We start from the raw sequence: 26,069 nt of genomic DNA on the forward strand, positions 1-26,069 counted from the left end.
TTATGTGTCAGTTGCAATTGGGTTTTTTTTTTAAAAAAAACTTTTATTGTTTGTTGGGAATTTGGAAATAAAAATGTTAGATATAAGTTTATGTGTTATTTTATTTTATTGCTGATTTATTTCTTTTATTTATAATTTTGTTATGTATCTGAACTAGAAATATTGTGATTTATTTTCCAAAATATAGTACATAAATCACCCAATAAAGTAAATCCAGCAATTAGGAATGAAATATACACACACACATATATATATATATATATATATTAGTTATTTTTTGTTGAAAGAAATACTTAATTGCAATATATACCAATTCAAAAGAAATAAATAAAGGGAAATAAAGATAAAGTCAAAATTATTAAATATTAAAGGAGAGTTGGTTCCTAAATTCAAATGATGATAATATTAATGACCCATACTTTGATTAGTGATAAAGATCAAAGGGTTTTTTTTTTTTTTTTCTTTTTAATCAGATGGATGGCGACAAGAGGCTCTCCACTTAACAGTGTCAAAGAAATAAAGACAAGTAGGTACAAAGGTGGTTATAATGGTTTAATTTAATTTATTATATGAGCCTGATTAACATATGGGATAATAAGAAAGCTATTACGTGCTTCTAAGATAATATATCAGAAATTATAATCCAACGATGTAAATTTTCTTATTATATAACTTTAAAGGGTGAAAAATATGACTCTTTTCAAAAAGACTTACATTAAAATATAGTGTACAGTGAATGAATGATACTTTATAATATTTGGTCACAGTTAACAGTAAATAAATAGTACTTTTATAGTATCACGGGCGTGGGGTGTTGAACCTGCCCATTCACTGCTAAGGCTTCCTTACTACTAGACAATGCTAGTGTTGGCAAAGTTTCATTTATAGAAAGTAATATTTTTAATCTAAATTAAGAATTAATTAGTTATTAACTATATCTATAATCCATACTTTCCAAGAAACTTTTCTTTCCCATTTTATTGCAGCACTGCAACAAACCCCTTCAATTATCTCCACAATCAAGAATGGTTGAATAATTTCCTTGAAATATTCCAAACTAATTACGCCAACTTTTAATTTAAAATGGGAGGAAAAAAAAAAACTTCAATTTTGAAATCCAATGAACGTTAAAATGAATTACGTATATGCATTTCAATTGTTAATGTTAAAATGGTGTTTTTCCAAAAAAATGCATAAATTTTTTTTTATATAAATAGATGATAATTGCTATTATTTAAAGGATGGCGGGGCACAAAATACGGATTAACTTATATGTATATTTTTAAATTATTTTTATTTATTAATTAAATATATTGCATCACCTAAACGAAACATGTGTCATGGAGCAACGAATAAATAAAATTTCATAAAAATAATTTATTTACATTTCACTTGCCACGTGTTATTTATAAAAACGAAACATACAATTATATATTAATTATGCTTATACTTCAAATTTTTCCTATAAAATTTCATTTTGAATTTTATTCAACATAAACATTATCAAAATATCTCCAAATCCCAATAAATAACTCAAAATCAAATTCTTCATATGAATTAACATTCTACTATTAAATAATTTCAAAAATTCTCAATTAAAAAAAACAACATAAAAAGCTCAATGATTTTGTGATAAAGTTTTTAACCAAAATTTAAAACTAATTACTTATTAACTATGCCCATAATCCAAATCAAAAAATTTCATTTCCAATTATTCTACCTCAGTAATAATCTTAATATATATATATATATATATATTATTCACCACTTACTATAACAAGAGAAGTTACATATATATATATATATATATAGAATTCACATCCCCTTTATGGACGTCCATAGATAAGAAATCTATGGACGTTCAATTATCAGCCGTTGAATCATGATCCAACGGCTGACATTGATGAACAGTATCACTGTTCATTATACTGTTCCGAACAGTAATCACTGTTTATATTACTATAATATCTACTGTTTATCAATGTTAGCCGTTGGATTGAATTCCAACGGCTGATAATGGATATCCATAGATTTTTTATCTATGGACGTACATAAAGGATTGGTCCTCATATATATATATATATATATATATATAGAGAGAGAGAGAGAGAAAGCAAAGCCATCTCCTTCTCTCTATCTATATCTCAATCTCTGAAGGAGATTGAGATGGAGAAGGAGATGAGATTGTTTGGAGTGAAAATAGTGGAAAGAAAGCTAGATATCAAAGAAGATGATAAAGGCCATGGAGAAGAAGGAGAAGAGAAGATAAGAAAGACCCAAAGCTTGAACAACCTCTCCACTATCACCATTAAACCAAGAGAAGCCAAACATCAAGGCTATCTCTCTGATGGTTTAAACATTGCTACATCATCCAAAGCTAAGTCAAGAGGATATGTGAGAAAGAAAGGTGATCTTTTTTTTTCTTCTTTTTAATGCATATATATTATTATATTTTTTAATATTATTTTGAAGTGGTTTTAATTTAATTAATATTGAGAATAGGAAGACCATGGACAACAGAAGAACACATGACTTTTTTGATAGGCATGGAGAGACTTGGGAAAGGAGATTGGAAAGGGATATCAAAGAACTTTGTGAGAACAAGAACTGCTTCTCAAATTGCTAGTCATGCTCAGGAGTATTTTCTCAGGCAGATTAATCCTAAAAAGAAATCCAGGGACAGTCTCTTTGATGCACCAGTCATCACCATGGTTTGTTTTTCATATATATATATATATATATATAAGAGATTGTGAAAGAGAATGATGTAAAATTTGATGATTGGTGTTCTCAGGTGTGTCCTTTTGGAGCTTCAGGAATGCAACATTTGCATCAAATGGTAAAAGTTAGTTAAAGTAGTGTGATTAAGAAGTGTTTGGGGGAGTTAATTATGTTGGGATTAATTTAGTGTTGTTTTATTTTGTTGTTGTTTTTAGGTTGGAGGTGGTGATGATGGAATCTGGAAAAAGGAGCAGTTCCCAGTCTACAGTGTCTCTGGGCAAGTGTTTCCAGGATTGAACTCATGTTTCAATGCAAATGTTAGTGATTTCCAGAGGGTATCAACTGGGCAAACTCAGAGGCCAACTCATCCAATTGTCTTCACTGCAGCAAAGCTTTGCAGGTTAGAACATCAGAAGGATTGAGGGGCTAACAAGTGTTGAGATTTTTTATGGTTTTGATGAACAATCAAGAACAGTGTTCTTGTTTTATGTTTTTGATATTTTTCAATTTTGTGATTTTGTTGTTTGAGTGAGAAACTGTGATGAAGTGCTTTGTTTTTTCAGTGAATGTCACAAGGTGAAAATGACATTATAATTCTTGGTTTTTTGCAAGGCAAGCATACAGGTTCAGTGTGCTTTTATATAGATGAAAAATCAACAAAACAAATTGACAAAGAGTCTATTTCACTGGTGGAAAACTTAATTTTATAATAGGGGATACTTACAGAGAATAGGCACACAAAAAGGAATAAAACTGGCAAAGAAACAAAGAACATCTGGTTCAGAAGTAACTTGGAAGAATGAGAACCTAATCAAATGCAGCATACAACTGGTGATGACCATGCTGAGCAGGCAAATGTCATGCAATTTTATGTCAGTTCCACACTCAAACTTGAACACAAATATACTTGCTATAAGTTGTTTTTCATGTACAAAAAGATAAAACTATGAAGATTAACCACCAAAAAAAGGAGCTCTGACCAGTTTTTGTGTACAGTGTACAGATTAGCCATGGGAGGAGCCGGAACATTTAGGGCATGCCACTTTGTGGAAGAAGATGTGCTTGTTTTATGATCAAGTGAAAAGGTTAGAAGAACCGGCGCTTAAAAGTTCTGGTAGTTGCCTGGTATGAGCGCATGAGAAGTCCGACACCAACTCCGATCCCCACACACATGCCCAAACCAATTCCTACACCAACTCGGACGCCGGCGTTGAACCATGAGAGTTGGCCGTCATCATCTGCATACCAACCTTCAGGATAGTAGTTATGCCCGACCTTTTCTTGATCATATTCATCAACTTCCCCCTCGGCAACCTAATACAAGTTGTAGACATAGTCAAGGTCCACATCATCAGAAGGCCGACTAAATAGCAGTGAATAAGATATACATCAAGCATTGGGTATCATGGCTTGAAAATATGGGTAAATTTTTTAGTAAGTCACTTAACTTTGGCTCATTTTCACTTTGATCACTAAACTTCAATTTGTATCAATTTGATCACTCAACTTTAATTTGATTTCAACCGGTAATAAATCAAGGATTTCAATCCCCAATTGGTTACATGGCTGTCTAAAAATCTAAGTGAGTCCTCCCATTGACACATTATTAAGTCTATTAGAGATGTCCACGTCATCGAAAAAGAGCCACATCATTCATTTGGAGGTTGAAATATCTTGATTTACTACCAAGTGAAATGAAATTAAAGTTGAGTGACCAAATTGATATAAATTGAAGTTCGGTGATCAAAGTGAAAATGAGCCAAAGTTTAGTGACTTATGAAAAAATTTACCCCTTGAAAATATAGACCTATAGTTGAATAGCAAATAGCAGTTAAATTTGATGTGATAAGATCAATTAACTTCCACAAGGAAAATTTGTAGTTCTCTCAAAATTAACTTCCGCAGAAGCTTAAGATAGGAGCATTCCACAATGATTTGAAAAAAAGGGATTTGCTTAAGATCAAAGAAAATACACATTAACTAGTTAAAGCCAACAAGAAAAGGATGGTTAACAGTTAAGTTCTTCTGCAAAATCTAAAGGGCAGCCTATTGCACAAAAGTTCCACTGCAATGGAGTCTACTGAGAATGAAACATACATAGCCTTACCCCAACAATGGATAGACCATTTCCTCACCTCAAACCCAAAACAACCAGTTGCCAACACAACACTATCAGGGTACCAAAATAACCCTTTGTGTAAATACTGAGAAAACAAAGGATAATGAAAAAGAAAGAAAAGACAACATAACTCCTTCAATTATACAAGCTTATTCATCCATTGCTACCAGCCTATTTGCATGCACCGGGAGAAATATTACAAAGACAAAACTAATTATTAAAGAGTTTAGTGTCCAAGAAAATTTTGCAGAAAAGATGGCTAATCAACAGCCAAAGAGGCATGAACGGGCAAGGACAATGACTGGAGGCATGGCTAATCCATTTGTCAGCAAACAATGACAACATAGATGTTGAAAGAGGAAATTGGGACAGATGCCAGACCTTGAGCGCAAGTTTCTCAAGTGATGGAAAGCAGGATAACTGAAAACAAATTAAAAAAGTATTGAAAGGGGTGATTTGAAGCAGTGGAGATCCATGCTACAAGATTCAAGATGGGTGGGATGATCTTCCATGTCTGCAGTCATTATCAAATTTATCAAATAAAGTGTGAGGGACTTGAATAACTATCAGAGACCATCATGACAAGTAGCATCTGATTCAGCTGGTAGTATTCTCAAATGAGATTTACATTTGATTCAAAGATGGCAGTTAACTGGGTTAACAAACACAAAAAAATGTCCCTTGGCGGAAAAAGGCATTGTTGAGATGGATGTGGAGTAATCTATATGACTTGTGACCGGTAACTGGCTCATTCTCAAAGAACCTCACCCAAGTTGTGGATTGGGCTATGATATAGGAAGAAATCAGAAACTATTATTCAGCCTCATGATATATCAGAAATATATATATATATATATATTATATACATACAACTTTGGTCAGAGAGAGTAGTAGAGAACATACCATAATTTTTTATTTCAATCTGGGTGTCAGAATGGAATCATAAGCAAAGTCCTTGCAAATGTAGAAGCATTGCTTTAGGGAACTTTACTGCCAAATTCCCAGTCAAATCAATCTAAACAATCATAACGTCTATTTGTTTGCTTGGTGTTAGCATAGCATTTCCAGACATTAAATAATTTCTCAAATGAGTTCTCATCGAGACTAGCACAGGTATAACCTTTTATTGTTTTCAATCATGTTATCTTCCAACAATAACCAACATAAAAGTAACATCAAAGAGGGTTTTACTCACGAAGAAAACACATATCTATGACAAAGAAATAACAACATATAGGGCAGTTTGCTTTTTGCGCCTTTCTCATATTTATTACATCAGCACCATGAAACCAAAAGTGCAAAGCACTGAGGGGAAAACCAAATCCCCAAATGGGCAAATACCCTCTTATGGAAAATCCACTGTCTTTCAATTGAACCCCACAATCTTCAAGTTCGCGCCTTTGCTTATGTCATGATAACCTCAAGGCCTGACACCAAACCAGAACTACAACAAACTCTCAGAAATTGCCTCCTGTTCATCAAGCTCCAATGGGCCATAATGGTGCTATAAACACTTACCAAAGCTAGAAATAATTTTCCCTATACCTATAGATTCCAAACATATGACATCTCCATCTTTCAAAATCGCTTATGCTATGAAGTTTAATATCTTAGTCTTCTCACATGCCATATTTCAATTTTATGATCAGTAATCTATTGGATATATTACATGCTAGAAGCATCTCACGTTAATTTGCTTCATGCATTGCACTAGATCAGAGCATATAATTACTATTTTAGCATCATTAGAGTGACCCACAACAAAGGAGGATGGAAAACCATGAAAAAATGCATGAGAGAAATTAGTAAGGAATACATTAAAAAAACAAAGCTCCTCAAATTTTTTTTTTTTTTCATTTTATATTTAAAGAGAATCCATACACAACAAGCACAAGTTTTTTCCCTCTTAGATATTCATATAGATCTCAGACTAACTAAACCAGTCAAGCCATATAGGCTACAATCTAAAGTAATCATATGATATGCAAAAGCTTACAAGCTAGGATTTTAGCATAATTTTATTTCAAAATGTTGTCACACATAGTAAGTATAGTGAATTCAAACTAATGTCTCACATTAATTTAAGTTCAACCTATGTAACTTTCAAGAATCTATTTATTTCTTCAAAAAGGAAAAAAACCTTAAATAAAATAAGAACACTCATGAACATCAAATGTGGATAATGACAGAAAGGGGAACAGATTTTTGGCTGAGTTTTTAACAGAGAGCTCACGGAAATGGGAGACAAGCACTGCTGTACTTGAGAACTCAAAAAAAGTGAATTTTGATAAATCAAGCTTTCAACAAGTATCACTGGTTAATACAATGAGCCAAACCACAAATGCTTACAATGTAAACCATAATAGAGATTTAAAACCTTGTGTATGCAAGTCTCAATATGGTGAATTTGATAATTTCATATGCGTCGATTGTTGACCTATCTAGACACGACTTCCAGCATTTCAGATCCCACAGAAGCCCCACGAGATCACATGTATTTAAGAATCAAATGATACGCAAAATTCTCTTTTGCAAACAAAGCACAAGGAAATGCACAGAGATTGTAACCATTAAGATAAGGAACAAGTTTAAAGTTTGGCCAATTCTAAGTGGAGGGTGAACAACTCTACAGAAACATGATATCCACATAATTAAACAAACTAGTGAGAATAGAAACAGCATGCAGTGATATATCAATAGATTTTCTTAATTAGATGACAAAAATTTTCAGGGTTTTAGTTATTTCCAGACCACTGAGAAATAATATAGCAAAAGATATGCCAAAAAAAAAAAAAGGAAAAAGAAATAAAATAATACGATCTACTGTAAAGGAAGAGAAAATAAACCAGCAAAAATTAAAGGGGAAATTCTTACAGATGATGAACTGCTCCGATGGCGTAGCAAACCATCACTGTTTCTCTGCTCCCTTTCAATGGTTTCCTCATCCTCTGGTATAGCGTCAAGCATCCCCAGCTTAGTTTTGGTCCTAGGGCTCAGCTGAATGGTCTGGGAAAGGATCAAAGGATGCCCCGAGCAACAACCGGCTATATAAACCTCGATCGAAGGAGACGAGATCCCCAGCTTAGGCTGCACAAAGGCCGAAGACGCAATCGACGCAGCGGAGTAGCAATCCATGACCCAACCAGTCTTGGGATCCTTATCACACGAAGCCTGCGAATGACCGCGATCCAATCCGATGCTCCCGTTGCCCCACGGCACCTCCATCCTCTCAAGCGACCCGCAGAGGATGAGAAAACCCTTATCATCGGTGACCTCGAATTCAACGGCGCCGGTAAGGCGGACGAGGTCCGTGCTCACGTAGGTAACCTCGGAAGCTTCGCGATCAAGACGATCGCACCGAAGAGTGACAGCAGTGGGATCGGAGGAGGGGACTCGGGCGCCATTCATCTCAAGAGAGACGCCCATCTCGCGACGGAGGTGAGAGAGGGTGAGCCGAGGAGGGACGGAATCCACAGCGCAGGGAGAGATGCGAACATAAAAGAGCCGGATCTCCAGCCAAGACGACGGGGGCGGAGGCCCACCACGCTTCGGCGAAGGAAGGCAGATCGCCATGGATGAATCCTTCACCTTCTCCCTCTGCTCCGGCTCCACGGAGACCCTCGGCGAGTCCATCATCGTCGGCGAATCACTGGTGCTGATGCGCTGAGTAGGAGCTCTCCGCCATTGATGGACCTTCGAAGGGTTGGGGATGAAGAAGAACCGTTGCGAGTTGGGGCTTTCTGATATAAAAACGGTATTTGTATGATGTAATGTACCTTAGGAGCCGTTTATATTAACCTACACCATCAAATAAGACGAAATACTTGGGTGGGAAAATATTTTGTGGGTTTTGTCGTATTGAGGGGTACATGGGATTCTAAATAAGAGCGGAGGGATGAGAAGTGTGGAGAGATTTTTTTGTGGACATTTGTGGATTTGGATCAACAATCATATTATGGACAGCAAGTCTGATAATAGAGTGAGTGATCCATTGAGTGGGACCCACGTTTTGGGACGAAGATAATGACGTGGCGGTCTCTGATTGAAGCCAAACAGGAAAGACATGACTAGGTCTTTTTGCCTCCTTCGTTTTCTTGGTCCAATTATTATTATTTATTTATTTATTTCTGAAACTTTTTTTTTGTGTCTTGCATAATTATTTTATTATTAAATTTAGTTTGATAAATAATTGTGACTGAGCTTATTTTGCATGGTGGATTTAAAAGAAAAAGGTAATGGGTATGGATTTTTGAGGTTTATTCTTTTTTTTTTAATTGAAATGCGTTCAAAGATAATTATAAAGAATATTAAAAGAAAAGATGTCTTTGGTTTATCCATATCTTCATTTGACGCATGAATTTATCTAAAAATATAATATGTGGGTATATATATATATTCAAAATTTGAAGAATAGTTTTCTATTCAAAAGTCCATTTTTTTTTCTAGATTATAAATTTTAAAAATAAAATAATTCATAGAAACAAAATTCAAAGTTTTATTTAAGTTGAAATTCTCAACTGGGAAAGAAAACAGTTGAAAGTAAAGTCATCGTAATAAATATTCTCTCGCTTTTTAATAAATGTCATTTAAATTTTTAGTACCATGATTAACTAAAATATTTAATAGCCAAGCATTTGACTGAAATATTCAGTAGCTCTTCATTTTTTTCATAAATAATCAATGAGTTTAACCATTTTTTTAATATATTTATCTTTTTTTTTTTTCATTTGACAAGGATTCAAAATCCCCATCTCCCGCATTGGATTCTTTTGGCTAACCATTGCCCAATATTATTTTTAAAACAAATACAACATGCATATACATATAGTCAGAGTGTGTACATAACCTCGAGTTATTTATCCAATTATGTGGCCTCACATATTGATTTGTAGACTGAGTTGTAAAATCTGCTTCCATATAGAAACTCTTTAATACTATTGCATGATTTTGCATTCAATATGCTTTAAATTCAAGTAATTAAAGTTTTATAAACCAAGTTTTATGCAGCAAGTGTTGTTAGACCAAAAGCCTTTTGGTCCAAAATTGACATTTTTCACTCAATTTTTTTTTTTAATATGATTGGTAGGGTAAATATATAAATTGAGTATATCAAGAAAATTACTTAAAATTTATATAAAATCTTACTCAATACATAATTTAAATAATGATTTATTAAACATAAACCCAATAAAATAATATGATTGTTAGGTAATGACAGTGAGTAAAAACAGAAGCTGTGTAAAAATGAGGAATTATATAGAAAATGCAAATGTCACAGGGACAAGACAGAGTAAAAATGAAACTTCATTAGAATTTTTAAATAATTTTTTAAAAATTAATATTGAATATATTTTTCATATATATTTGGTCAACCGGGCAGGTGCCCTCACCATCACCCACTATCAATCACCCTTAAAAATGTATTTTTTTAAAAAAGGTTTTTTTATTGTCATATATTTAGTTAGTGTTTTTGACATCAACGACAAACACCCGCTATATACTTAATGCATATATAATTATCAAAACCAATATTTTTTTAACTAATGCAATTAATATCTTTACCTTTAAAAATTAAAAAAAGATTTACATCCTTAAGAAAGATAAATAAATGATAGTAATTGATTTTTATTTTTTTCTGTGTTTTTTTATTAAACTATTTTTAAGATAATTAATTTTACAAGTCACACAAAAATCAACCATATTTATTAAAAATTTTATTTTTAATAATAAAAAATGGGAAAATTACTGTTCACCCCTCGTAATTTTCAAAACTTCCCAAAAACCCCCTCCTACTTTTACACACCACTGACGACTCCTTCCGTTAGTGTTTAACTTCCCTTTTACCCCCACCGCTCACTTCAAATGGGTCCATGTTGTGAAATCCCATTTTTTTGGCCCCGAAAATGGTGGGAAAAGGAAAAGCGCCAAATCACATCATGCTCAACCTCAAGGGCTTTCGCTTTGGTTTCGATAGACAATGCCAAGGAGTTGCATTACATCTTGTTGTTCTCCTCATTATCATACCCAAATATATAAATCGGTTTCTAACGTAAAAATGAAATTGATTTCCATCGGATTGGTCAGTGCACTTCATCTTCAAACGAGTCAGTAGTCGATTTTTATCGTCGAGGCAGAAGCATGTGCCATTGTCGCCTTCTCGCTTATGGTAGTAAAGTTAGATATTACGCTAGAAGAACAAAGAATTACTGACTTTGAGTTCATTTCGTTGTAAAGTTCTTCTCGCTTATGGTTATCTATTTAGTATATTTTTAAATAATGTTTAACTATTTGCTATTATCCGCTTAAACTATTTTTACTAATATGTTTAATAATTGTCATATCCGCTTTAATACTTCCCATCTCCGCTTAACATTATCTTTACATGTATAACTATTCATAAACGTAAATTCTCAAAGTCTCGCAGAAAACGGTGATCTTTTTCGCTTCGATCCGAATTGCTGGCATGCGGCACGTGGCAGTGGCAAGAGTAGAGTATCCCGCGCGTAAGAATTAATGACGGCATTAATTTTACGCACTGTAACATAAATTTCCCGAACACACGCTCGCTCTCATCACCAATGCTCGGCCATCGCATGCTTAACTTTTTTTCTCGGACACGAAGAGTCACCGCTGTGGACTTCACACCATAACAACTGTGAAGAACCCTCCCCATGGACAACCACCCTCGCCGTCCCTCATCATCCTCCCTCCTCCTCCTCCTCCTCTTCCTCCTCTTCCCATGGACAACCACTCTATCTCGAAAAGCGATGTTTCGTGAGCCTTCTTCCTTATCTTGAGAATCACTAGCCGTAATCATCGAACTAGTTAAACTATCTTTTTTTCTCGCCTGTCGAAATCCTCCTCATAATCGCCTCGAACGCAGAGGATTCTCCAAATGTGACGACGGGAAAGCAATTAAGAGAGCATTTCGACTTGGGTAAGAAAAAGAAAGTTTTCACGATCGACGTGATTGCGGAGGATTCTCTAGAGGAGGGAGATCACTGAAACATCCTTTAAGACGGGTCGACATTTACCACTCGAGACTTTCTCGTTAACGCTTAAGAAAAATGACGCCAGCAGTACAACTCAGCTACGCTCGTGTTTAACTATCGTGATCGCCGCTTAAGTCCTACCACGACACATCGATTAATAGTCGCTTTTCATGAATGTGTGTTGTTTAACCTTTTTAATGTTAGTACGCTTTTGCGTGTTCAAGTTGATGCGCTTTGTTATGCAAACCGCCGTGAGCATCTCGAACGTACTGTACACTTGTTTCGCTATACAAGGGTCGAGTCGTGAGTGTCCCAAAGTCCCGAGCGGACGTCAGAAATGTTGTAAATGTTGTAAATCTTTGTAAATGTTGTAAATGTTGTAAATCTTTTATAAATAAAAACGAAACAATCGTATTTGACGCGAACTTCGAAATTTAAACAGAGACCTAGTAAAAACAATGTGGGAAACAAAAAAACGCTCATTGTAAACAATAGAAAAAGTTAAACAATACTCAAGTTACTCTTTAAACAACGACAACGGTGTTTAAGAAAAATACGTAAATATGTTTAAACAAATGACTCAGAGGTACCCATCTAGCAACGCTGATGTCAGCTGAAAAACATTCAATTTAAAACAATAACATATTATTTACATGATATAGACTTTTAGTTAAACAGCTAACCGTTATTTTTAAACACTATATGTATCTCGCTTAAACATAAAAAGCTTGACGCTTACACGTAGACTCATGTTGAGTTGAGAACTTTCATTCGAACGATCGACAATATGTCTTCCTCGCGACAATGACATATATTTCCCTTTTGCCCTCGATGGAGGGAAAAATACCGCCCAATCACATCACGCCTAGTCTAACCTCTATGCATACAACGCGGCATTTTTTTGTCTGCCTTTTCCGACCGTGCTTGTTCTTTACATCTTCTACTCTTCTTCGCCGCCTTCGCTTTTGTTCTTCATTTCATTTGGTTTTGTACGATTTGGTTTTCAATCGATATATTATGGAGAGTTTTTTTGTGGTATTGCTAGATTCAACGGGGAGGGAAGAGCGCTAATGTTCACGGCTCGCACTTTCGGGAATTGGTGTTAATGAGATATGTGAGCCGATGGGGTCTCAAGTTTCTCTGTCGTGGTTAAGTTTATCACACCGTATGGTCGAATTATCCTGCTCGGAGGTGATCGCTGGGTGAGATGTCTCTCGAACGTCGTGAGTCGCTCAATGCTTCGATCAAGGAAGCTCGCCATTTACCGATGACGAAAAATGGTCGACTCCATAAGGTCTCGCGAATGTTGATTTACACTTAACATTTAGTATTACCCTTTTAAACATTCTCAATCTTTGTTTAATTACACTTTTTCCCGACTTTTAAATATTAATCATTTTCGCTTTATTTAATTACAATAATGTTTAAACATGTCGACGTAATTATTTAACCATCATCGCCTTTTGTTTAACCTTATTTGCCGGTTCAAGTTGATGCGCATGTTATGTAACCGCGTGAGCAAGTCGACCAAATGGGAGACCCTACTTACGCCCGCATATACATCTCGAGTTAGAGATCATTGTTGAGGACACCGAAATCTGCGTTGGTCGTTGTGTCGACGATCGCTACGAGCGATCGACCAACGCAAAGAACTCCGCGGATCTCGCCATCGTAACTTGTTCATGTCGAAGGTGGCAAGTTTATGGTATCCCTCGCAAACATGCTCATGCAAAGAATAATGCGCATGCACACCAACGCACATCGATTTATTAGCGGGTACTTCACCGCCGACAATTACAAACCCGGCATACAAGGAAGCTATATTCCCCATACCCGACGACTGACAGCCTTCGGGATCGGAAATCGTGAGCTTCGCTTATGCATCGACCGCGATTAGAAGGCGACCCGGGCGGCTCAGACGAAAGAGGATCGAGTCGCAAGCGCTTTGATGTCCGCGAAGTTACATCTGCAGCCCGCCGCCAAGGATCCGGCCACAATCGACTTTATCTTGTAATGAAACTGCCGTCACGACTAGGCATTGTTAATAAAACCGACGATGATGTGGAAAACATTGTGTATTTACAACGAATTGAATGTATTTACACGGAGACATTGTTATTTTTAAACGGATACATCGTAATTTGAAATATTTCAACCGATGTTTAAACGATATATGGTATATTTAAACAATGAAACGGAAATGTACACAACTACAACGTAAATTAAACAATGAAATGAAACCGAATGAAATTTAACCCGCCTTTACAATTGAAAACAAACAAAAATTTACATTGAGATATACAAGTCATGTTCTTCGAAAAACAAAAAAACAATGAATTGAATTGTGTATTGATGGGCAACTTTCCATATTTAGTTAAACAATAAGTGCATTTATTTAAACAGAGAAAGTGTTATTTTAAACGGGTACACTCGTAATTTGAAATATTTAAAACTCGATGTTTAAACGATATATACTATATTTAAACAATGAAAGTGAAATGTACACAATTACAACGTAAAATTAAACAATGAAATAAAAACCGAATGGAATTTAACCCGCTTTTACAATTCAAAAACAAACAAAAATTTACATTAAGATATACAAGTCATGTTCTTCAACACGAAAAACAATGAATTGAATTTGTCCGTATTTACATTTGAAAACAAAATCGATACATGATATACAAGACATGTTATTCAAAAAAACGAATTTAACCCGCCAGGACGACCCCCTTTGTCATGGACGCCGACCGCCTCCCTCCTTAAGTATGCGGGTAACATACCGTAATCCGAGGTAAGGAACGCCCCGTCTCCAGTAGTCGTGAACTTCTCACCCCACAAGAATTGCTCGATAAACCGCGATGACGTAGACGGCGCAATCGACGCTTCCTTGTTTTTGGCGGGGTTTCGTGTCGCGCACGAGCGGTACTTTTGTTGCCGCCGACTCGCTTAACTCCATATCGACACAAAGGTCGAATAGATTCCACTGCCGAGATATGCAAGTCGAGATTAGAATACCGATTTAAATACCAAAATGTATATTAATCGGACATAATTAAAGAACTTACCATGTCCAACGCTGTCCTTATCGCACTCCTGACACGAAGAATAACGCCTCAGATTCTTGTTTATCATCGTCCGTGACTGACGTACATGGAAGTGGCCATTCATGATTATCTGGAGGACGACACTTTAACTTCACGCAGTGTCAGCGACAAGATCCCCCGATCATAGCCATAATTGTGTCATGTGCGTCGTCCCTCGCTTTGACATAAACAACAAGTAAGCGTCCTGATGATGGAGGCGCGCTTCTGTAAGGATATGGCTCGTCACCGACTTTTTGTATTATGCATACTGAAAGCCGCCCATCACATCATCACTGACCATCTCCTTCCCCTCAAGTCAGTAGTAACCTCGTCACAGGTGAGGCCGACAAATACTATTCTTCCACACGATAAAGGCCGAGGTTAAACGATAACGTATATTAGAAGACCATATTAGTAAATATTTAAATGATATTATCAATTGTTACATGATATTATATATAATTAAACTAGAAGGCGTAAAACTTAAATGATAAACATAATGGTATTAAACACTATTAGGTAATAGTTAAACACTATAAGAAACCCTTTAAACAATATCATAAAAACGTTACACTTACTCCGTCCATAGAGCAGCTGAGGAAGATCCTCATCAACTCCTCGTCAGATTTGTTAAGACGACTCGTGCCAACCCATTTCTTCTTCTTCGAATAAAAAGCTTTCCGAGCCGCCTCGGTCCAATTTTTTTGATCGGGCCTTGATCATCTCTCTCGCTGTTCGGCTCGGGGTCTTCATCAAGATCTTCCTTCGATGCGGGACGACGGCGACAAAGATCAACCGCGTACACATCCTTACATTGTTGTTCTTGTTGTGGGATTGTGTCCGCTTCGACGCGGACGACTGGGCGACAAAGATCAACCGCATACACTTCCTACATGGTTCTTGCTGTGGTGGGATTGTGTCCCCGCTGGTCATGCAGATCGTCGGCCACGTGCCACTCGAACGGATTCGACGATCTTCTCAACCGCGGGCTACGACAACAAAGATCATCGGGAGACACACCCTTAACTTGTTCTCGACCTTCGTGGATCGTGTCCATCTGATGCCGCATCTCGCAAACTTGCCCACCGGTCGACATTTCATCGAGAAGAGAGTCAACCCACCTTTCTCAACCGCAAGAACGCCACATCATCTACGATGTCCTCCACCGCCACGGCTATGTCATCAACGGCGATGCACTCGAGAATAGACGATCACCGATGGTGTTGCTATTGTTTCATCGTCACCGGCGCTGGAGACAGAGGCGATTGTTCTCCCTCTTTTTCGCAAGTCTCTTCGAATGTGGCCGCCTTTGAACGACCTTCCCGATGATGTCGCCGCCGTCACAAATCCGACGCCTGCTCGTCCCCGGTGCTTCGGTCTTTCGAGGGATGGCGCAAATGGCCGCGAACGCCCTTCCAGCCCTCCACACGAGCGACTAGCCGAGGAAAACCTCGTCATCAATATCTCGTCACGCTCGCGATAAGAGTTGCGGTGACATCTTCGCCCTAATGTCACGCTGGGGCCGCCACTGGCCGGAGGGCCGCCATGGTCGGGGACCGCTGCTGTCGCGGGTAGGGGGTTGTCTGCAACTCGCCGGGTAGGGGAGGGCTTCTCCATGGCCGAGGAATGCGCGCGCTGCAGGGTCGGAAGTAGGAGAACGGGCCCAGCCAGCACGATCGATGAGTGGCCGCCTCTCATCCTCGCCTTCGAGCAAGTGGTTCCTGAGCAATGGCATCCATCCGCTTCATTGACGCCAACAAATATTTCTTCTTCAAAGATTCACCGAACCAAACTCGTGAAACTAACATATGTAAACCAAACAATTTCAACGAGATCATTCATTTTTAAACTATAAAAACTATATATTTAAACGTTATAGAATATAATTAAACGGAGAACAAAATATTTAAAACCAAGTATGTAATAATAGTTAAACCGTAAATACTAAAGTTAAACGCTAAATAAAAATGTTTAAACATTAAAGACTTATGTTAGACATCATCCATGATTTATTACCTCTTTTCCATCGAGCGATGACAAGCTCGCTTTTCACCGCCGCCGCTTTCCCTGTAGTACTTTCACCGTAGCACAAACGATCCTTGGGATCTCGCCGAAACGGACTTTCTTCCCCTGCTCCGGCCACCAGAAACCAGACGTTAAGCCGACCGAGCAACCCTTTAACGTACTCGTGGTTGGTCTTCTTCCCGCAGATCTATCTTGCACTCGCTAGGCCGCTAGGAATATCCTCCATAAGCCACTTGCAGCGCCGCTCGCGCCTACGCCAGACGCCTCACGGCTCGGTAGATCATCGACGTAATCAACGCATCCAGCCTCGAACCGAGCATGATGTATTTTGGGAAGAGGACTCGTCCCTACGAGGTACACCATCGAGTTTGACAAAATTATCTTCTTCTCCCTCTGTCGAACAAGTCGCACCGTGAGTGCTCTCGACGGAGTCTCCGCTGCCTCTCGTAGGTCTTTGATAGATACCGCCCTTCGAACGCCGACCGGGTTTTCTTCTTTCCGAAGACCACCCACGCCGCCATCGCAACGCGTACTCAAGAACGAGGGCCACATCTCGAGGTCTCGAAAACTCAGCAGCTTTCCCCGATCCTCGAATTTATCGGTGCGACCATCGCACTTTTGCAAAAAAGAGAATCAAGAAGGGCCCTCTCGGTATATGGCTTCCACCAAATAACGCCGCAAACTAGTGTCCTCTCGAATAATCTCCCAGCTGTCGAGGGGTCATGTTAACTTTCAATTCAAACCTAAGGTCTCCACAACCGCGCCAAATAGCAACGCCCATTAACTAGGTCGACCGCCATAATCACAAGCTCGCATCAGCAGATCAGATCGACAAAAGTTTAAGCTGAAATATAAGGTTTTAAACTCAGAACTCTCGCTTATTAAACGTAGATATAAAATGTTAAACGTAGACCCATTTTGTTAAAATGTAGACGTAGAATACTTTTAAACAGAGACAACAAATGTTAAACTCAGTAATATCTCATTTCTAAACGCCAACCCTCATTTGTAAAAATCGCAACCATATCAAACGAAACGGAAATGTACATTATAAATATTACTACTAAATCATAACAATCGAAAAACTATTTCGATAGCGTATACATACTGAAAAACGCAAAACAAAAACAAAACCCTAGCCGAGAAATCTCCCTCACAGACTAACAAAACCCCAAATGAGAAATCCCCCCGCACTTCAATATCTTCCAACAAAAAAACAGAGCACAAAACAAAACCGAAAAATCTTTTTTCAGAATGTAACGCTAACATAAAAACCATACTAAATACCTTAGATCGCAAACCCACGAAACGCCAACTAGTTACATGGGGACTTCTCCTTCGAGATACCGATGGAAAGGAAAAGTCGATAAAATGCCACTCACAGAGGCTCACGTAGAGACAACTCTGAGACGATGCGAAATGTAAAAGTCGAAGACGTGAGTTGAGAAAAAGCAATTAAACTGGCTCCAATAAATTGCCTCGTGGTTACTCTCACGAAAAACCCCCACTTCCTCCTCAACGCCGAGATGGCTCGCAGCCACGACTCCCCCATGCAAGGGCATTTTCGTCCAAAAATTTGAAACTCAATCCGCTCACATCCGCTAGCGTCTGGCAAAAATTAAAAACATCATGACTTTAAAAGGAGGGTTGTGATCAGAAAAACTAATGTGCTTTTGATTTTACAAACTTAAAAGTGTTTTTCTAGCATTTCCACTTTAATAATATTTTATTTATCATAATTATTAATAATAATTTGTATTTTTAATATATAATTTTATTTAATAAAAATAATTTTGAATAAATTAATTTTGTCTAGGTCCCATTTTCCCTAAGACCGGCCCTACTTAAGACTATAATACACTTTCCATAAACTTATCTGATTGGTAAACCCATCTTTAAATACTTTATCAATTGCATTCAGGGATTATTTGTTACTTTCAATCAATTAAATTAGATCTCTAATAATGTGATTTAAATTAGTATTTTTATAATTTTATAGAATTAAAATATTAATAAAATGTAGGGTCATGATGGATCTGATTGATGAGATCTAAGGGCTGAGATTTGACCAGAAGGGAATGCAGTTGGGCCCCCACCAATGGAATCGTCTCATCAAGCAAAGTTGCTTCTTTTTATTAAAAGCAAAGATTGTTAGCAAGGCTGGATCTCAGTGATCAAAGTTAATCAATGTTGGGAGAGCGGTGAGAGGAGGCAATGGAGATCCTGGGATTCGAGGATGTAATTGGAGCCCAGATCGACCTAATCAACGATCAAAACCCTAGAGGTAGCTTTGTTTATCTTTGTGTTCAATGATTTGCTTTGGCGGTTGTGTTTTTTCTATTAATTTGGTGCGTTTCTTGAGTTTGATTTATTTTTTTAGGGTTTATGGCTGTTGTTATTGGAAATAGGGTGAAAGTAATGTTTGATTGAGAAAGGTGGGAGCTTGGTTGGTGGAATGAATTTGTTTAGTGATCTGTTTGGAAGTTGTTATTGTTGTCTCCTGTCTGGAGCTTTATGCGTTTTTATCTCGTTTTAGGGTTTTTATGGGTACTAGGTTGGAGAATATGGTGATAATGGACGTTTGGATTTAGAAAGTTAGGTACTTTGACGTGGTTGGAATGAATAAGGTTAGTGAGTTTTGTTGGTAAATTAGGTTTGTGTTAGTGTTAACTTTTTGGACTTTTGTTTTTGGTGTGTAATAAAGAGGTTCTGTTTGATTGGTGTATTCTAGCAAGTTAGCTTGCATTGTTTGTTGAATGTAGGCTTTTTCTCCATATGGTTCTGATGGATATGTTTTTCAACAGGGTGTTTGATGAAGAGTATAAAGTTCAAAGATCCCACAGAAAGCACTATGTATTTATTTATTTATTTGGCATGGTTTAGGGTTAGATGTTGTCTAAGTTGTGTGTGTGTGTGTGTGTGTGTGTATTTTAATGTTAGGATTATAATGATAATTTCAGATTTTGATCTGCAGGTGTTAGCCGTGTCTGGTGGTTTTATTGTTGGATTTGATTTTAAGTTTGTGTTGATCTACAAATTTAGACAAGTGATTCACTGAATCTCTCTTTTAGAAATTATTGAGTGAATAAATAAGCTTTTCTTTGGCTTTATACTATTTTTAAGATTGTGATTGCTTAGAATGTCTTGGTGTGGTTCCTTAGGTTATCTGCTTTAGTGTTCATATAGAGTCCTTGTCCTGTTGGTGATATTTGTTGCGTAAACGGTTACTGAATTGACTGATTGTTTGCCTTTGGTTTGTCATTCAGGAGTGAATTCACTGATGGCATATATATGGTGCTAAAGTCATATTAAAAAGAATGGATGACCTATATGGGGTGTTGCTTCCCAGTTGGGCTTCAAGTCAGATGAGACAGGAGAATCTCGGTTTTAGTGTTTGCTTATGTCACTGTTGCTCTTATTGGCATATTGACATTAGCTATATGCTCGTCTTCCAGTGGAGACGAAAATATTAGTTTAAGCTTGATGAGAGCTATAGCTAGGTCAAGGAAGAACCGGAAAGCAAAGCATAATAAAGCACCTGTTGCAGCTCATGTTTGGATTTCTGAATCTGGATCTCGTGCCAAAGGCCTGAAATGCTGTGTGTGCTTGGAGCCTGTTTCCGCACCTCAACCACTTGGGCAGATGATGGCTTCTGAATATGCACCACCGCTAGATGTTTGGCAGCGGCTGCCCATTTAATATGTTCCTCAAATTCACAGAAAGATTGCAAATGTATATCCTTGATTGGTTATAAAACACGGAATCCACCAATGGACAGTCAGTGGACAGAATTAACTGATAGGATGGAAGAAAACTCCTTGCCGTCAGCTATGTGAAGAACCATGCAGTGGGTCTTTCCTTGGTGGGTCTCCGATTTGGTGTTGTATGTGGTGTCAACGGCTGGTGCATGTTGATTGTCATTCTAGCATGGCTAATGAAACAGGTGACGATGTGACCTGGGACCTTTCAAGCGGCTTATTCTATCACCTCTCATGTTAAGGACCTTAGCAGACCTGGATCAGGAGGGCTTTCCTTAGCACACTACACATGGTGCAAATGAGTTAGCTTCCAATATACATGGACGTCTCAGGAGTCACAGTAAAAAGTATAAGCATGGTGCAGACTTGCCCACTGATGCAGCTAATACTAGTCCCAGTACTGTAGAATCATCCACAGATAGCATTGCTGATGGTCATCAAACTCCCAAGGGATCTAATGTGAATGCTGAACATGGGAATGGAATCGTGGATGCTGGTAACTCAATTCAAAGTAGTGAAAGTGATGGCAGGGGGGATCTAAAGGCAAGTCCAAAACGAAGTTCAACTTTCAAGCGAAGTGATGATTCTCAAATTGTAGGAGTCAAACTGAAATATGAATTGATTGACTTGCCTCCAGATGCCAGACCACTTTTAGTTTTTATCAACAAGAAAAGTGGTGCACAACGTGGAGATTCCCTTAAGCATCGCTCACACAAGCTTCTAAACCGGTCTCAGGTTGGTATCTTAAAGTCCTTCACAGCTTTATGACTGTATATGCATAATTATAGTGTGTTTTTACTAGGCTTTCATTCAGTGGGAAATCTAAACTAGTTTCTTCTGGCTCATAAGGTTATGAGTCTTTCCTATTATTTTTATAATTTGATTTTGGGGGGTGCTTTCCATTTGTAGGCTTGCTGTTATCTTTTAATGATCTTTCTGTACATAGTTGACTGCTCACCCTCAATTCAAAAGCTTCTTAATTTCTTATGTGTTATATCATGAACATTCTCTTTAGAACCAACATAGCCTGATAAGAGGCAGACATCTCATTGTTAGCATTGAGGGAAGTCAAACTTAATCTTTTCTTAAGCATCTCGCACGCTTTGAGCGGTTTTTAAGTTGTCTCTTACTAAAATGATTGAATTAGCTATGTTCTCTCATTTGTTTGTTTAGGGTAAGCCTAAAATTGGTTCTTCTTTCAGGTCTCTTTGAGTTAAGTTCAGCACAGGGACCAGAAGTAGGACTTTATCTATTCAGAAAGGTACCCCTCACTTCAGGATTCTTGTTTGTGGTGGTGAGTGGGACAGTTGGTTGTCCTTGATACAATAGACAAGCAGAATTATGAATCTCCTCCACCAGTTGCAATTCTTCCTGCTGGTACTGGTAATGATCTTGCTAGAGTTCTATCCTGGGGTGGTGGTCTTGGTGCTGTTGAGAAACATGGTGGTTTATGCACAATTTTGCATGACATGGAGCATGCTGCAGTTACAATTCTTGATAGATGGAAGGTAACAATAACAAATTCCAAGATAAGAAAAGTCAACCCCTCAAAAATTCATGAACAACTATCTTGGTAAGTAATGGAGATCTTCCAATGACATATTGATGATGGTGTGCCATTACATCTCAACACTTTTCAGGTATTGGGTGTGATGCAAAGGTTGCACTGGACATTCATAATCTGGGCGGGAAGAGAACCTCTGAAAAATTTTTTACAGCCAGGTATTCAGCTGCTTTTTCCCACTAGAGGGACTATGAGCTTGTACTTACTTTTAACATGGTATATAGAAAACCTCATAATTGGTAATAGATCATTGTAAATGGTTCTCACCAGATTGGTCCAACATGATTAGTGGCCATGTTGACCGTTACTTCAAAATGTCGGAAAACCAACTCATGTTACATTCGAACTTGTGTTACTTATCTCTGAAATGCGCTCTGCTCATCTCTAAAGCTACATGTTTTTCTAGCAGAGCATTATCATAGCACTATATAGAATGTTGTGGCAGCTCGTCAGTCTTGTGTTTTTACATTACTGGATTTAATTTTGTTCAGGTTTTGTGATTAGTACTTATGCTATGGATGAATGATAATCTACTGTATGTTGGACGGCTTTGAACTCTTTAGGAAAAATGATATAAGAACAACTAATACTAGAACTACTCCCCCTGCTCCAACTCTTGAAAAGGTGTTCTGCTACAGAGTATTCCTGTATTATCTACAAATATTTGAAGTGCCTGCTTGGTTAATATTCTCACCCTCACCACCATCCATGATTTCAAAATTTGCTTGATATGTTTCATTTATCAATTGCAACTTTTAGGCCATTATAGGTGAATCTGTGGATGTCCTTTGCAGTTTGTAAACAAAGTGCTGTATGCCGAGAAGGCGCTAAGAGCATCACATGGACAGGACATTTGCCGACTTTCCGTGGCAGATCAGATTGAGGTTGATGGTGTAGAAATAGAAGTTCCTGAGGTTTGTATGTTGAACTGAATTTTAGTGGGAACTTTGGAGTTTCACACCTTGCAAAATAACTTAATTTTCATTTTTATGTGCTGCAAAACCTTTATGAATTTTAATATTATTCTGTGTATATATAGTTTGTTTTTCTACTATTTTGCAGGATGCAGAAGGGAGTGCTCGTCAGCTAACATTGGTAGCTACATGGGAGGTTGATTTTGTGGGCAAAATGAAGATGAAAATTATGATAATTTTGATCCTCAATCAATGCATGACAAAATATTGGAAGTTGTTAGCATCAGTGGAACATGGCATCTTGGAAAGCTTCAGGTACTTGAGCAAAGATACTCCCCTGTTTAATCCATCACCTTCTATTATATGTTCAAGCTATACTGAGCCTAATCTAGTTAAACTTTGAAGTGGATTAGACTTTTTCCCTTTGACCAAGTGATTAGCCATGACAATTATGTATGTTCCATTGTGGTTATAGGTTGGGCTCTCCCGAGCCCGAAGACTTGCACAGGGGAATCTATAAAGATTCAACTTTTGCCCCTACCAGTCCAAATCGACGGAGAACCTTGGTTTTCAGCAAACAGGCAAATTGGAAATCTTCACCACCGCCAGGTCCCATCTCTCATACCATTCAAAATCAATATAAATGCCGCATGACGATTCATGGTGTATATTATCGTATTTCCTTTTAACCCGGCTTTTGACTTATCCAGGCATTCATGCTTAAGAGAGCAGCAGAGAACTCTTGGGCATGCAGCTGCCATAATCACCCGATGCTGAGAACGCCGAAACTAACCGGGTGATCACTGCTCGCAGAAGCGGGCGCTTCTTGGAAAATGGCCTTTAAAACTTTCATCATAGACAAGTGTGAGACTATCAACTATTGAGTGCATTCTGTAAATAACAATATATATTCATAGATTATATACTTCCCCAGTCTGTAATTTTTGGGAGAGATGTATCATAACTACAAAAACACTTCACCCAATTATCATATTTACTGAGTGTTCGATTTTGCTTCTGTTTGTCTTGTCACATTGTCAATAAATGGAACACAGATAGTATTATGTGAACATCTACTATTCTCAGGTTCTCTGCTGTGTGAGGATCACCTCTTTGATCTTCTTCCACAAAGCCATTGCAGGGTCTCTCTTATTCTCATCACTTGCTACTCCGGATATCTTTTTCATTCGGTTTTTGCCAACTGCTTTCATCTGCTTTTTGGTTTCTATACAGGCAATCAAGACAACAGGATCCCTGGTCACGTGGCACGCCACTCTGCGCCTGCTTGCACGGCCATGTTGATCTGTTTAGCAACCACCCTGAGCTCGACGCAATCATAGAGCGTGCTTCCTCAGGTCTTGCACTTGGCCGCTGAAACGGAGACAATGTTTGGCTGAGCTGACCTGGCGATCGCCCTGAACTCATTACTGTCGAGTGAACTGAATTTTTGCCCGGGTCTTCGATCCTCGAGACTTGAAATCAAGAATGGTTCTTGGACTCATGAGAGCTTTGATTGTTTTCCAATGGCAGTGTAGTGTTGATGGCATTATATATATAATGCTTCCTTTTGTTTATTAGTTTGAGAAAGAAGTTAAGAATGTTATGAAGATTACAAGATGATTTTATAGGATTTTTCATCCAGTTTGTCTTTTAACAAGCAAGAAACAAGAACAAGGATGCAACCAGGCTATATATACACCACCACACATATTTGGATATCCTTTGAACCCAATATAAAATCGGTGAATTAGAAGTGAATTTCATCTACACTTGTTCAAGTTTAGGCAGAATCATGCTGATTGAGTATATTTCCACTTTTAATATCTAGGTAGAAGCCGAGGAGGAAATGAAATATTATTACCTTATTTATACTCTTTTTTTACTGTTACTATTATTATTTTTGGGTAAAAGTAGATAAATCAACAAAGTATATTAGAAAAACGAGCAAGACCACAAAGATAGTTATTTAGAAAGTCAAAATATAAAATATGGGAAGCAGCGTAAGACGTGGTGGGTGACATTTCAATATGATATCAAAAAGTAAAAACAAACGAGGTTTTAGGTGGGTAAATGTTTTAAGAGATCTCTGAGATTTCTACCGTTTACTTTTCATCATATCTGAACTCTCAATTTTGTATGTAATTTAGCTAATCAAATTTTAATTTGATTTTATTAGGGTAGTAAATGGAGGATTTTATGCCCAAATAAATTATACTGACTTTTTCGATGACGTGATACGCCTCTAATAAATTTAATAGCGCTACTGGAAGGAGCGATCTTGGATTTTCTCAGACGACAATGCAGTGGTGGGCGATTGAAATCTTCTGATTTGCATCGTTGATCAAAATCAAAAGTTGACGATCACAAGCTGACTATAAAATCGCTCAATCGATGAGTGCGCTGAAATTGAGCCAAATTGAAATTTAATGGTCTACTAAAAAATTTACCTGTTTTTAGATGATGAAAATGATGAGTCATCAAATTGTGACTCTTTTAAGGAGTGAAAGTTTTTAAGTAAAGAAGATTGTTTCTGAATCTCCTGATTTATTTTTCTCCGAGTCTTGTATTGTAGTGAACTTAAAAGAAAATATAAAAGCCAATTTTGATCATAATGAGATTAGTGAGAGAACACGTTGATTGAGTCAATTTTGATTAGAATTGAAATTGATGAGAGAACATGTTGCTTGAGTACAATTATTCCTCTCCCGCATATATTTTAGATTTAATCGGAGATTCCAAGTCTTATAACATGACCCTAAGCCGAGTCTCCAAAATGACCTTACCTCAAACAAAAGTTGAAAAATATGAGAAACCAAAAATATGCCCTAGTTGATTAAAAAAAAAAGATTTAAATATTAAAATAGTATTTATGTTTCATCTTATTTTAGCC

The 26,069-nt window shown here is 37.4% G+C and overlaps 2 protein-coding genes and 1 pseudogene across 2 annotated transcripts; 2 read left to right on the top strand and 1 right to left on the bottom strand.

Annotated features, from left to right (window-relative positions):
* Positions 1–2,166: 2,166 nt before the first annotated feature.
* On the top strand, positions 2,167–3,153 carry LOC120262370 (transcription factor MYBS2-like). The gene is made up of 4 exons (XM_039270470.1): positions 2,167–2,407; positions 2,503–2,711; positions 2,795–2,839; positions 2,937–3,153. The coding sequence occupies exons 1-4, from the start codon at positions 2,167–2,169 to the stop codon at positions 3,141–3,143; spliced, it is 702 nt and encodes a 233-aa protein (XP_039126404.1). The 3' UTR covers positions 3,144–3,153.
* A 300-nt stretch (positions 3,154–3,453) lies between these two features.
* On the bottom strand, positions 3,454–8,566 carry LOC120261053 (uncharacterized protein At1g01500-like). Its single transcript, XM_039268727.1, has 2 exons — positions 7,715–8,566; positions 3,454–4,035 (listed from the first exon to the last, which is right to left on the bottom strand). Exons 1-2 carry the CDS (start codon positions 8,474–8,476, stop codon positions 3,808–3,810), a joined length of 990 nt encoding a protein of 329 aa, XP_039124661.1. The 5' UTR covers positions 8,477–8,566; the 3' UTR covers positions 3,454–3,807.
* An 11,694-nt stretch (positions 8,567–20,260) lies between these two features.
* LOC120262379 lies at positions 20,261–24,554 on the top strand (annotated as a pseudogene).
* Positions 24,555–26,069: the final 1,515 nt, after the last annotated feature.

This window comes from Dioscorea cayenensis, chromosome 1, assembly GCF_009730915.1.
Source record: "Dioscorea cayenensis subsp. rotundata cultivar TDr96_F1 chromosome 1, TDr96_F1_v2_PseudoChromosome.rev07_lg8_w22 25.fasta, whole genome shotgun sequence".
NCBI lineage: Eukaryota > Viridiplantae > Streptophyta > Magnoliopsida > Dioscoreales > Dioscoreaceae > Dioscorea > Dioscorea cayenensis.